The 14,879-nt window shown below is 37.2% G+C and overlaps 1 protein-coding gene and 1 long non-coding RNA gene across 5 annotated transcripts in view; one reads left to right on the top strand and one right to left on the bottom strand.

Annotated features, from left to right (window-relative positions):
• Positions 1 to 14,879, bottom strand: part of IQCH (IQ motif containing H) — a 226,439-nt gene that overhangs the window by 79,350 nt on the left and 132,210 nt on the right. The window contains exon 14 of the mRNA XM_021100401.1: positions 13,353 to 13,544. Within this exon, the coding sequence (XP_020956060.1) occupies positions 13,353 to 13,544 (192 nt within the window). The remainder of the gene's footprint in view (positions 1 to 13,352; positions 13,545 to 14,879) is intronic.
• LOC110261942 overlaps positions 1 to 14,879 on the top strand; it is a 181,971-nt gene that overhangs the window by 96,608 nt on the left and 70,484 nt on the right. Inside the window, exon 4 of one of the 4 annotated variants that reach the window (XR_002346363.1) lies at positions 1,528 to 1,574. The exons of the other annotated variants lie outside the window; for them this stretch is intronic. This is a non-coding gene — a long non-coding RNA (uncharacterized LOC110261942). Of the gene's footprint in view, positions 1 to 1,527; positions 1,575 to 14,879 lie in introns of those variants that run through there. 4 annotated transcript variants of the gene reach the window in all.

The raw sequence follows: 14,879 nt of genomic DNA, 5'->3' as shown, positions 1-14,879 counted from the left end.
ATGCTGAGAGGATGAAGAAAAAATGAAAATGTCTTCAGCAAGTCATAAACTACTTCCCACACCTACTTAAAGTTTAAGGACTGCCTTAATACTCCATGTTTAATTGTTAATTGAGAATTTAAAAATCAAAAATGCCAACTTTGCCTTCGATGAGATGGAAAATTATGCTGCTGTAGAAGGTAACATAATGTAAAACAGCCAACATTACCAAGGCACACAAATGTTTTTGGTATGTAAAATTGCTTTGTAAAATATTTGCTCCATCTGCTGAAAGCGGCAAAGACAATTTTCCCTTGATAGCTAATGGCCCATTTCGGCTGTGTGGCAAGTGATTCGCTGCAGTGGCGGCTCTCATTAAACAGAATGGTGAAAATGCGGTATATAATTCCATACTTATGTAGCATTATCCACTCACTACTTCTCGAGGAGTCTGTCCCTCATTATCCAGGCCTCCACCTTGCACCAACATGCAGGCCTAACAGTTGATTTGACTCAAGAAGCGTTTTGTCCAACCGAGGCACATATGTTGTGCCTCCATTCCAAAGCTCAGCACAACTGCTTCACCCCAACCAGACGCACTAGAAAGGCTCATTCCCTTTCAACTTTCCAGCTCTTAAACTGCTGTTTCTTTTTTCCCCTCTCCATGGGGGACCATGGTTTTCTTTCCAGGCTCACCCCATCGCACTGCATGCTGGGGATTTCAATAGATAAAGATTAAGCATTTCTTGAAATCCTTAATTGAACTTTGCACACACACAAAAGCAGAAACATTTCCCCCCGCGGGCCAAAGCCACTGTCATAAAAGCCCAACAGTCACTGCCCTTGGTTCATGGTGTGTGTGGCAGTCTGTGATCTCTCTCTTTAAAGGAGTTGTTTACACTATACCCTGGATTACTCCAACATCTGCTAAAGGAACAATTAAAAATAAATAATCCAGGGTGGTTTAAAAAAGAAGAATATGTTCATGTTTGGGGGAATGATATTAAAAAGTAGTTACAGCAGCAAGTGGTAGATTTTTAAAAGATATTTTTAACGTTGGAAAATGGGCTTAAGGGCAATTAGATTCAACATGAGTGACATCAAGTAAAAACATGACTCTTTTAAAGATCATGCAATATTTTAAAGCAGAAACCATGCAGTTTAAAAATCAACCATAAGTAGAAGTGGCCCCAATTATTATTATCAAGAATAGGTTTCCTTCTTTCTAGTTAGAGAAATAACACTGGTTGAGATAATTTCACATGTTGTAAAGGCTCTTTAGTTGAGAATTACAAACGAAAGAAAACACATGTGCCCTTTAGACTTGATTTTTCATTCAAGTAGGGGGGAAGAGGGGTGAATTTGTCAAATGAAATTAGAGACTATCAGGAGGGTTTATATTTTACTTTTATACAAAAGGAATAGGCAAGCATCTGCCTTTCTTAATTAGAGTCTGTACTTTCTTTGATATTTCTACAGGTACAGATGTATGTATTTGAGGCGGATGTGATAACACTATGTATTTATTATTGTTTTCTTTTTCTATAGACCATGCTCATTAAAATACCAGGGCAATAAATCAGTGAATTCCAAAAGTGAGGATTTTTTTGTTTGCTCTGCCGTAATTACACGAAAATTTGGGTCTTCTCAAGGGCATCCCTCTCTCACTAAGGGGCGTGAAGGACAGACGACCAGAAGCGAATGGCGCAGTCGCCGGCGGAGAAGAATAAAACCCAAATCTGAATCAGTTCCAAATATCTGTGCCTGCTCTATGGCTTTCAGCAAAGTAGATATTTCCAAAGGAACTTCAGCGGGGTCTTCCTGGATGTGCAAACACTAAACAATTCTCCTTCCTCTCATCTTTTGCTTTATTCCTTCCTTCCACGCTGTTATTGCGAAAAACTGGCAGTTAAATTCAATTGATTCAAAATATTCCGGATCCATATGGCCGCCAACCCTGGAGCTGAGGCGGCGATAGCGCCTCACTGCTGTTCTCAAGCATTTGCCTCTCCCCTAGTCCCCAGATGGTGGGAGTAACATTTAAACCTCCTTTTCTCTGCCTTGTACAATAGACCTTGGCACCATTTCAACTGTTTACTCCGGTAATTAACAGCTCTGATACCACAACAATTACAACTCCTACACTCTCACCACAATAATGCTATGAATTAGTGAGAGCTAATGGCTGGAAGGTAGAGCGTTTCCAGACTGTGAGATCTGTGCATTTTTAGAATAAAATAAAAGGTACAAACAGCACGCTTGCAGTAGACAATGATTACCTAGTAATTAGTTTACACAAAGCTTCCTATTTAATGGCAAAACGCTGTAATTAACGTGTGACAGAAAATCAAAGGGTACTTTGTAAGCATATGAAAAATTAACACTGCAGGCCCATAGCTTTATGTACTGATTAGAAGCATATTAAATCAATAGGACACACAAACCAACAGCTTGTATAGCTGATTATTATAGGTCCTCGGAAGGGGGACCCAGCTTTCATTTAACTTTGGGAGGCAATTTTCCTTCTCCTGTCATCTTCCTCAGGCACAGAAAAGCACCTCAGACCCAGCCCTGGCAGCTTCATGAAAACAACCATTCAACTGGAAGAAAACATTCTAAGTCATTTTCAGAGATAAGGAAAAATATGTAAATGATTAAGACTTTCCAATGATTGTGGTGACGTGCTGCTGCACTAATTAGAAAAGATTCCAACTGGAACCAGAAAATGAAGCATCCAGGTCTCAATCATGTGGTCAGAAAAATCTCTACTTTATCAGGTCAATGCCTTTTTATTCAGCATGTAGAAAGTTTAAGTGACTGGAATCATTTTCTATCTTCAAGTGATAAGAAACCAGGCTGCTATCAAGGTTTATTCTTTTAAAGGCATTGTCTGGGAAAATCATTTGGTGGGCACACCTGGGTCAACATTATGTATCTTCAATGGTCACAATCCTATATAATGATAATTGATGCATAGAACAATATGCTAGAAGCATCCAACATGCTAAAAGACCTTCTGAATCACAATAAAAAGATTACATTTTATGTGCTCTTTCAACATTACCTGCAGTTTATTTGTAATGCAACTTTATGGTCATATTAATAACAAATAGCATTCCTTTCTTGTCTTTTTTTTTTTTTTTTTTTTTTTTTGTCTCTTTAGGGCCGCACCCGAGGCATATGGAGGTTCCCAGGCTAGGAGTTGAATTGGAGCTGTAGCCACCAGCCTATGCCACAGCCACAGCAATTCCAGATCTAAGACACGTCTACAACCTACACTACAGCTCACAGCAACGCCGGATTCTTAACCCACTGAGCAAGGGTAGGGATTGAACATACATCCTCATGGATGTTAGATTCTTTTCTGCTGAGCCATGATGGGAACTCCATAAATAGCATTTCTTGAAGTCATTTGCTAAGTCTGTTGGTAGGCAATTCTCATCACTGCTCCCCTGGAGATAGATACTAATCTTATTTCTCTTTATAGTTGGAGAGATAGAGGCTTGGAGAGCAGAAGTGATTTGGCCATGGCTCCCCACCCCTGCCCAGTAGCCTCAGATGCCAAGTCTATGGAACCCATAAAGCCTGACCACCTCTTATATATGCCGAATGCTCATTTATTCATACTAACCCATTCCAAACCTCATTGTGCTTAAAAGGAAGTTAGGAAGTTTACCATGTCAACCAGGAACAGGAGGCTAAAAAAAAAAAAAAAAGAAAAGAAAAGAAAAGAAAAATGCGGTTGCCTATCCAAGAAATAAGGTACAAAATACATTGTTTTTTTGTTCTTGCCCACAGCCATGTAGAAGTTCCTGGGCCAGAGATCAAAGCCGAACCATAGCAGTAACAATGCCAACCAAATCCTTAACCACTAGGCCACCAGAGAACTCCTAATACAATTTTTTTTTTTTGCTTGCTTTTTTTTTTTTAATTTTACTGAAGTATAGTTGACTTACAAGGTTGTGTTCATTTCACGTGTATAGCAAAGTGAATCAGCTATGCATATATATTTATCTATTCTTTTTCAGATTCTTTTCCCATATAGGTTATTATAGAATATCGAGTAGATTTCCCTGTGCTAATCACAGGGAAATTGTTAGGTCCTTGTTTCTTACCTATTTTAGGTTTAGTAGTGTGTATATGTTAATCCCAACCTCCTAATTTATTCCTCTCCCCATGTTTCCTTTTTTGGTAGCCATTAGTTTGGTTTCGAAATCTTTGAGTCTGTTTCTGTTTTGTAATTTCTTTCGTATCATTTTTTTTATTAGATTCCACATATTAGTGATCTCATGATATTTGTCTTTGTCTGTGTGGCTTCACTTAGTATGATAATTTCTGAGTCCATCCATGTTGCTGCAAATGGCCTTATTTCATTCATTTTTATGGCTTATATTCCATTGTGTATATGTACTGCATCTTCTTTATCCAGTCCTCTATCAGTGGACATTTAGGTTGCTTCCAATTCTTGGCTATTGTAAATAGTGCTGCAACAAATGCTGGGGTGCATGTATCTTTTTGAATTATAGTTTTCTCCAGATAGATGCCCAGGAATGGGATTGCTGGATCATATGATATTTCTGTATATAGTTCTTTAAGGAACCTCCCTACTGTTCCCTATAGAGTTGCACCAGCTTTCATTTCTACCAACAGTGTAGGAGGGTTCCTTTTTCCCCACATCCTCTCCAGCATTTATTGCTTCTGGACTTTTTGATGATGGCCATTCTGACTCGTGTGAGGGAATACCTCATTGTAGTTTTTATTTTCATTTCTTTAATAATTAGTGATATTGAGCATCTTTTCATGTGATTTTTGGCCATCTGTCTGTGTTCTTTGGAGAAGTGTCTGTTCAGATCTGCTGACCATTTTTTAAATGGGTTGGTTTTTTTGATATAAAGTTGTATGAGATGTTTGTATATTTTGGAGATTAATCCCTTGTTGGTTGCTTTGTTTGCAAAGATTTTCTTCCAGTCTGTTGGTTGTCTTTTAATTTTGTTTATGGTTTCCTTTGATGTGCAAAAGCTTTTAAGTTTAATTAAGTCCCATTTGTTTATTTTTATTTTCATTATCTAGGAGGTGGATCAAGAAAGATATTGCTGTGATTTGTGTCAAAAGAAGTGTTCTGAGTATGTTCCCTTCTAAGAGTTTTATAGTGTCTGGTCTTATGTTTTAGTCTTTAATTCATTTTGAGTTTATTTTTGTGTATGGTGTTATAGAGTGTTCTAATTTCATTCTTTTTGATGTAGTTATCCAGTTTTCCCATCTTTGCTTATTGAAAGGACTATATATTCTAGCCTCTTTTGTCAGAGATTAATTGACCATAGGTGTATGGATTTATTTTTGGATTTCTGTGCTGTTCCAATGATCTATGTTTTTGTGCCAGTATCATAATGTTTTTATTACTATAGCTTTGTAGTATAGTCTGAAGTCAAAGAGCCTGATTGTTCCAGTTCCATTTTTCTTTCTCAAGATTGCTTTGGCTATTTGGGTCTTTTGTGTTTCCATGTAAATTTATAAATTTTTTTTTCTAGTTGTGTGAAAAATGCCATTGATAATTTAATAGTGACTGAACTGAATCTGTAGTTTGCCTTGGGTAGTATAGTTAGTCTGACAATATTGATTCTTCCAATCCAAGAACATAGTATACATTTGTTTGTGTCATCTTCGATTTCCTTCATCAGTGTCTTATGTTTTCAGAGTATAGATCTTTGCCTCTTTAGGTAAATTTATTCCTAAGTATTTTATTCTCTTTGATGCTATGGTAAGTGGGATTATTTCCTTAGTTTCTTTTTCTGATTTTTCATTGTTATATATAGGAATGCAAGGGATCTCTGTGTATTAATTTTGTATCCTGCAGCACTGAATTCATTGATGAGCTCTAGTAGTTTTCTGGTATCATCTAGGATTTTCTATGTATAGTATCATGTCATCTGCAAACGTAACAGTTTTACTTACTATTTTCCAATTTGGATTCCTTTTATTTTTCTTCTCTGATTGCTGTGGTTGAGACTTTCAAAACTATGTTGAATAAAAGTGGTGAGAGTGGCCATCCTTGTCTTGTTCCCAATCTTAGCAGAAATGCTTTCTGCTTTTCACCTCTGAGAATGATGTTAGCTGTGGGTTTGTCATATATACTTTTATTATGTTGAGATAGGTCCCCTTTATGCCCACCTTCTGGAGAGTTTTTAATAAATGGGTGTGGAATTTTTTTTTTTTTTTTTTTTTTTTTTTTGCTTTTTAGTGCCACACTTGCGGCATGTGGAGCTTCCCAGGCTAGAGGTCTAATTAGAGCTACAGCTGCCGACCTTTGCCACAGCCACAGCAATGCCAGATCCAAGCTGCATCTCCAACCTACACCACAGCCCATGGCAACGCCGGATCCTTAAACCACTGAGCAAGGCCAGGGATCGAACCTGCAACCTCATGGTTCTTAGTCGGAGTCGTTTCTGCTGTGCCACAATGGAACACTTGAGTGTTGAATTTTGTCAGAAGTTTTTTTCTGTATCTAATGAGATGACATGGTTTTTATTCTTCAGTTTGTTGATACACTGTATAATATTGATTGATTTGCAGATATTGAAAAATACTTTCCTCTCTAGGATAAACCCACTTGATCATGGTGTATGATTCTTTTGATATATCATTGTATTTGGTTTGCTAATATTTTGTTGAGGATTTTTGCATCTATGTTCATCAATGATATTGGCCTATAATTTTGATGCTACTCTGATTGTGAAGATAGGCTGTTTAAGTTTTGGGAGAATTTACAGGCTCACCAAAATGATCATGCTAGGGTATCACATCATGAAAGACATCAGAAGTTTGTCACTCTATGAACAATCAATGGGTGATATCTAAAACTCACTTTCATCACCCATGCACATAAATAGGTACATGAAGCAGTTAGGTTGCAAGCTGAATCCTAGGGATTTGCCAGACCACCTTTCTCTGAAATTCTGAGGCGTGTGTACTGACAGCCCTCATATCTCTACCCTGCTGGCAATAGGAGAGCAGCTCCCCCATCAGCCATGAAAGGGAAGAAATTTGAGAGCAATAACTGCTGCATTCCAGGGCTGTTTGTGTTTTCCACAAGTCTCTATAGAAAGCAGAAAATCTGCCACAAGGACAGCAGGCCACAAGGGCAGGGTTCTGAGGGAAAACACTGCTCCAGACTTTTAAACAAGAAGTCTTTTCTAAATGGATTCAGCTTGGTTTGTCAAGGGTATGGGGGCCAGGAGGAGTGGAGGTGTTTTTTTTGTTGTTGTTGTTTTGCTTTTTGTTTTTGTCATTTTAGGGCCACACCTGAGGCATAGGGAGGTTCCCAGGCTAGGGGTCCAATCGGAGCTGTAGCAGTTGGCCTACACCATAGCCATGGCAACGCAAGCTCTGAGCCGCATCTGCAACCTACACCACAGCTCACAGCAATGCCGGATCCTTAATCTACTGAGCAAGGCCAGGGATCAGACCTGAGTCCTCATGGATGCTGGTCATATTTGTTTCTGCTGAGCCATGATGGGAGCTCCGGATGTGGGTTTTAAGCTAAATGTTGATCATTTACCAGCTGTGAACTTGGGCAAGTCACTTTATTTTCCAAGCATCAATTTCTCCACCTCTAAACAGAGTAACACCTTCTTATCAAAAATGATGTGGAAGTAAATAAGTGAAAACTTAAGGGTTTTTCTGAAATTGAATGACTCAATTCACATAAAGTGCTGAAATACCTGGCATCCAGTTGTCCCTCAGTATCAGGGGAAATTGGTTCCAGGACTCCCCTGGATACCAAAATCTGAGAATGCTCAAGTCTCATATGTAAAATGGCATTGTACATTCAGCCCTCTGTGGAGTCCACAACTGTGGATCAAATATATAGCTGTACAATTCTATTATTATTATAAACAAATATAGGGAAATGTCAAGACCTTACAGAATATTTGTAGATCTACAAAATGCTAAATTTCATGTCTAGGTCAGTGTTTTGGCAACTACTAAATACATAAAGATAATCCAAGAAGTCAAGATTTTGAAATATAAAAATAAAAAAAATTATCTTTTATATGTAGTTTAATGATTAGGGGAAAATGAGTTCTTAGGTTTTTTTTCTTAACCTAGAAAACCTAGGTTTTTCTCTTAATACTAAGATGTTGTTTTCAATATAAAATGATAAATAATAAGACATGGAAAAAGAATCCCTTGCTAGTGATAAAATAACTGTGGCCATTGGGTAACATTCTGTTTTTCCTAAAATTATAAGATGCATTTTGACACCTGAAATGAAAGTGCAGATAGCTCATAATATCCAGTGCTGGTAAGGTGGTGGTAAAACTAGTATGCTTATTCTCTGCTAGTTGCCCTGGAACTTGGTACTTCCTTCTTAGGAAGTAATGGTATGTATGTAACAAGAGCCATAAAGCATTCTACCCCGAGTCTTTCTCATAGGGAAATAATTCAACAGAAGCAAAAAGAGGTATATACAAAAAGCGAAAATAAAAACAAACAAATCTTCCCTTTCTCCTCCGTCTTTCCTCCCTCCCACCACCACAAAAAAGAAATCTAAATTTTCCAGCTTAGTTGAAAGTTTTCATATATTAAAGTAAATCAACACAAGGGAATATTATACAGCCATTAATCGTGATGACTGCAGGTAAGTCTGGAGAATGTTTAAGGTCTGAAGTTTAAATAGCATATGTATAATTATTATAACTGTAAGAAATAAATACTGTCCATTTGGAAATTGCTGCACAAAAATGAAAACAACTCTGTTTGGAGAAAGTCATTATGTACTTATTTTGTTAAATATTTCTTTTTTTTTTGTCTTTTTGCTATTTCTTGGGCCGCTCCCACGGCATATGGAGGTTCCCAGGCTAGGGGTCGAATCAGAGCTGTAGCCACCGGCCTACGCCAGACCCATAGCAACGAGAGATCCGAGCTGCGTTTGCGACCTACACCACAGCTCACGGCAACGCCGGATTGTTAACCCACTGAGCAAGGGCAGGGACCGAACCTGCAATCTCATGGTTCCTAGTTGGATTCGTTAACCACTGTGCCACGACAGGAACTCCTAAATATTTCTTTAATTTTGTTGTATTGTCTTTTGACTTTTCTTAAAAATTTTATGGGTAAAGGGTAATGGTTCTTTGGCATCTCCTAATAAGTACCTATTAAATTCCACAAAAGCACTAAGCTCAGTCATCTACAGTGGCTCCCATGACCCAGTTACAAAGCCATCTCGATGGATGGAGTTTTCACAATGGAGACATAGAGAGTTCTAAGGCACTGACTTATTAATAGTTTTCTTTTGTAATAGTGCATTTTGTTTGCTGACTTAGTTCTGCAAAGAAGTAAAATAACTATTGTGGTGTATTATACTTTTTCTAGACTTGGGTGCCTTGAATTAGTTTTTTAAAAAATATATATATGTATCTCTATTTTCTTGATGATCCCAAATTAATTTCAAATGTCTAACAAAGTACACCAAAGTACAAAAATTTAAAAATGCTCATGCAAAGGGCTAAAATAGTGATACTATATAGTAGCATTCAAGAGCCAGTTCGATTTCTTTTTTTTCGTTTTTCTTGTTAAGTGGTGAAGTTGTGATGCCAAGACTTCTGCATCATACACTCTCCATCCAGTAAATAAGGTCTGCACAGAGAAACCCAAAAATAAACTGGCTTAGCTCTCTCTACAAAGTCCTTTTGCAAAGCAGTGTCCCCAGACATCACTGCCACCAAGACAATCTTCCAGGAATGAGGGAGGGAAGTTTTACCCTTTAAAGAAAGAAAAAGGCACAAGAAGGACTGGCACCACAGCAAATATCTATCTGGGTATCCCCACATTGTCTTAGGTGAGAATGTCCAAGAAGATTTTTCCCTTACAAGTGTGTTTTTGCTTAAACCTTTATTCCTACTGAATGAAAAGAAATTCCCCTGACTGGGGAGTGGGGACTTTGGAATGTGTACACAAATGTAGTTTCATTGAACCTTAACAAGTATTGAGTACTTAAGTGAATTTACTGGAACCTATTGGGGGAAGTAGGTTTTGCTAGCTGGTAGAATGAAGAGAGTAAGGTTGGTACCAAGCCACCAAGAGAAAAATGAGAGTTGTGGTGTTCTCAATGTGGCCATCAGGTAACATTGTGCTTTTCCTAAAATCACCTACAGGTCTACTCTGATTTTTTAAATGTGACTTTGGCTTTTTAGCATTTGTTGGTTCTGTGACTTTGTTTCAAGTCTCAGCTGCAACCAGACAAATAACTCTGGTTCTCAATTAGATAGGTTAAAAAAAAATCTTTATATTAGATCCTTGAGTCTACACTGAGTCATGCCTACATCTAAAACCAATATCTGCTATACACATGAGAATCTCAAAACAGTTCAGACTCCCATAAACTGTCCTGTTTTTAATCTGTTGCCTACAACATACCAACGAGAAAAATTATGGTATAGTGTTGTAAACTGTTATGCAAATGATACTATTTGTAAGTATTAACATAATTTAGTGCTTACAGTCATATTCTCATTTCTAATAATTCTCCCAGAATGGAGTCTTTCTCTGGACTCTTAGCCTGCAGGATAGTCTTTCATCAAGAAGCTGAAATTTTTAATAACCTGCCAGCATATGTTTTGTATGTGCCAGGCTAGGCTTGATGACACAACATCTTCATTATCAAAAGAAACAGGTCTACAAACTGTAATAGGACATTAAAACATGCCTGTGCTCATAAAGTAATGCTTTGATGTCTAAATGTGCACCATTATGATGGTCTTCTGGAACAAAGGATACTTCTAATCCTAAATTCTCTATAGCTACACTCAGTAGAGATTGCAGTTCACTTCCACTCTGAATGTGATTTTGCTTTGAAGGCCAAAGAACGTCAATAGTGTCCTACAAAAAAAACCAAGCTTTTCAGAACTACTTTATTTTTTATTTTTATTTTTGCCTTCTAACCACACTATGGCTAAGCACAGGTCTCAGGGTTTAAAAAGATTTCCAAATAATTCTTTTTCCTTTGTTAAGTTAAAAAGGAAGGATTTAGACAGATTATTAGTTATTCAAAAGTGTTTCACATTTAACAACATTAACAACAATACCAAATGTATTTGGTGACAATTTTAAATGGTATAGTTTAAAATAATTGCAATTAAATAACATATAGTAAGGTTTCTAAGTGCAATTCAGCCAAATGCCAATGTTTTAAATATTTTTAAAACTTAAAAGTCAGACATTTCAAATTTATCATAGTTTAATGTCAGGATAATTCTATAAAAATTATTGGCTTGAAATATTGTGACCAGCAAATACTTTGTACACCAACATTTCACTATTTTAGGTTTAAAAAGTCATACTTTTCATGGTTTAATATCTATAGCTGTGCTAAAAAAATTTTTATGCAAGATGAAATAAAATCCAGTCCAGAGAGGACACAAGAGAAACCTCTGTGGGTCTCAAAATTAAATACATTTTCCTTGTTTTATTTTTTTCTAGAAGAGTAATTCACTTTGGTATCCTTTAAATAATATGTAAAAAGCTGGCCATGACAGGTACTGCATTTAGTCCACTCATTGATAGAGGGGGAAGAAAAGCCCAGAATAGATCATGGGGAGGACAGAAACATTTGTCAAAGGGAACTCTCACTTCTGACTGTTCTCTAGATTTATTCATCATTTCATTTTCACAAGAATAATGTGGTTCTCTTTTGTATGCCCCTCCCTTTCTGTCACTTGTGTCTTGATTCATATGCCTCTGTAGGGGGGGTGCTCAAAGAAGATGCAAGTCACGGCACAGCCCACCCCTACAGGCGTAGATGGGGAAGGAATCAGTTCAGGGAATTTGTGTCTGAATTTTCCTAATCAGTTTTGCCTTTACCAGCAGCTCAGCCAAAACAGAGATTTGGGATTAAGAGAAGCCAGGCAAGTTAAGGCCTCTGATGCAAAGTGAAGTGATTTTAGAATGGTGGGTTTAATTAATGTTATATTAAGTCATATAACACTGATTATTAAGAAAGTTTGAGGAGTTCCTGTTGTGGCTCAGTGAGAATGAACCTGGCTAATATTCATGAGGATGCAGGTTCCATCCCTGGCCTTGCTCAGTGGTTTAAGGATCTGATGTTGCTGCAAGCTGCAGCATTGGTTGCAGATGCTGCATCGTTATGTTTGTGGCATAGGCTAGCAGCTGTAGCTCCAATTCAACCCCTAGCCTGGAAACTTCCGTATGCCACAGGTGCGACCCTAAAAAAAAAAAAAAGAAAGTTTGAAACAGACTGTTAAGTTTTACAATTCATCCTTCCACCAATATACATGCAAAAATCTACACATGTCAGTCATATGCTGAATTTTTACCTATGATTCAGTTTTTGCTGGAATGTATTATTTTCTCAACATCTCACAGAGACCAGCAGTTCCATAAATTTCCTTGAATTGTCTTCAAAAACATATGACTACTGACAGAACGCTATTATACATTAGCTTCCAGGTGACAAACATTCACTAATAGAATTTCTCTCTCATAATAAAATACAGCTAACTTAATAACAACAGTTGTTAGAAGCACATGATCAAGACCCACTTAAAGCAAATGATTAAATTTGTAATTTTATTTGAATATGGTAAAAAAATTACTTCCTAATTATCATAATCAATTTGAAGACTTTTAGGGCCCCAAGAAGGAATATTTAAAATAACCTAATCAGAGTTTGGGTATAACAAATACAAACTACTATATATAAAATAGATAAACTACAAAGTCCTACCGTATAGCACAAGGAACAGTATATAGTATCTTGTAAATAAACTATAATGGAAAAGAATCTGAAAAAGTGTATGTATATGTGAAAACTGAATAATGTTTCTGTACACCTGAAACACAACATTGTACCTCAACTACACTTCAAGAAATAAAATAGGAGTTCCTGTTGTGGCGCAGTGGTTATCGAATCCGACTAGGAACCATGAGGTTGCGGGTTCGATCCCTGGCCTTGCTCAGTGGGTTGAAGATCCAGCTTGCCGTGAGCTGTGGTGCAGGTTGCAGATGCGGCTCGGATCCCGCGTTGCTGTGGCTCTGGCGTAGGCTGGTGGCTACAGCTTCAATTCGACCCCTAGCTTGGGAACCTCCATATGCTGTGGGAAAAGGCCCTCGAAAAGGCAAAAAGACAAAAAAAAAAAAAAGAAAAGAAAAGAAATAAAATAACCTAATCAACCTCATTTACTTTGTATATAAGAACTAAGGCCCAAGAAAGTAAAAACTTGCCTAAGGTCTCACTACTGGGATGTAGATGACATGGTTGAGTTTAGAGGAAAGTGTCTTATCTCCTAGCAGAGCCTTTTGCTTTATCTCCTAATGTTCACAGACACTTCAGGTTTATGTTACCATCGAACACTCACTTGTGCCCATTTCTTGCTCCAGTCTTCGTGGCCATATCTGTGACTCTCCTTTAGGACCCACTTGTAGCACTTTAGGTGGGAAGGGATGTCACAAAATGCAGTCCCATTTCCTCCAAACTCATAGTCCATTTTAAAGAGCCAGCGTTGGATTTTCAGGTGATCGATAACCAGCTGACTCACTTGTTCTATTATCTGTGGGGCCAAAGACACAGCAACACTTAGTATAGCTAGTTTCCTGGATTCCTTCTTATTGTGTTAACTTAGTTGTGGTACTTCTCATGTTCATATAGTCCGTTCATTCTGTTATCTTCTAGTTGTTAAGACAGATTAGAAGTTTGAAGTGTTATTTATCTGTATACACATATATGTATGTGTGTGTGTGTGATGTAAACAAACAATTGGACCAAAGATGTTTAAAAATATAATCTTTTTTGAAAGTATTTTGAAATTATCATTTCACTGGCTTTTGAAGGCAAAAGAAAAAAATCTGTGAATATCTATAATTGAATCTTGGTATTCTTTTTTCAGAGAATTGTGTTTACTTATTGATTCTTCAAGTGACGTTTTTATAGTTTCAAGACTATAAAAATTTATAACCTTGAAAAATTTAACTGTTTAGAGCTTTGCAGAGCTTTTAAATGTTATAATCTATAACACATTTAATTTTTCCTCATTAGCATACATGAAATACATTTGTTTGTCTGGTCAGTTGACCAAGTGCATTGTATGTATTATATGAACAAGACAAAGGAGATAAGTGGGTGCAGCCCTAAAAAAAAAAAAAAGAAAAAAAATCGACAAAAGGTAAAATATTCATGAAAACAACTTTCTTGGAATACACACCTATGCAACATATTATTTGAAACAGTATTCCCTCGTGAACTGGGCTCAATCACATGGATGTTGCAGGGATAGAAGTTCAAGCTCTAATATCACAATCATAATAATGGTAATAATACCTAATATTACTGAACTCTCAGTAGGATCTAGGCTTTTGGCTAAGCTCTGAACATGAGTTTTCTCATTTAATATTCACAAAAACCTATGAGGGAGGCACCATTATTAGTTCCAGTTTATATACAAAAAAACTGCCCCTCAGCTAATTTAAATAACTTGCCCACAATCACACATACTGAGTGGCAGAGCAGAGACTCCACCTAGGCTGCTCTGAGGTCAACACCTGAGCTCATTCCCTGACCACTGTGCTGCCCATCTCAATCTGCAGAGAGGTGGAAGAGAAGTGTGAGGCAGAGAAGGAAGAAGGGAGCAAGAGAAGCCAACTTTTCTTTAAGTCAATAATCTATTTGGGATACTTTTGAATCAGGCAGAAAGCCTATAATAAGACTACTTAATTATAAGTAATACTGTTCTAGTGGAGCCTTGGCGAAAAATAACTCATTAGATCACAAAATTATTCTTTTGTTTAGTTTTCTCATCTAACTTTCTAGTCTATACTTCACAGAAAGAAACAAAACAATTCCAAGCATTCCCTCTCCTGATGCTACCCCGTGCTGTTTTTGGCCATGA

Source organism: Sus scrofa, chromosome 1 (genome assembly GCF_000003025.6).
Source record: "Sus scrofa isolate TJ Tabasco breed Duroc chromosome 1, Sscrofa11.1, whole genome shotgun sequence".
NCBI lineage: Eukaryota > Metazoa > Chordata > Mammalia > Artiodactyla > Suidae > Sus > Sus scrofa.
The sequence above is the reverse complement of the archived record's forward strand: the minus strand, read 5'-3'. Positions and strand labels throughout refer to the sequence as shown.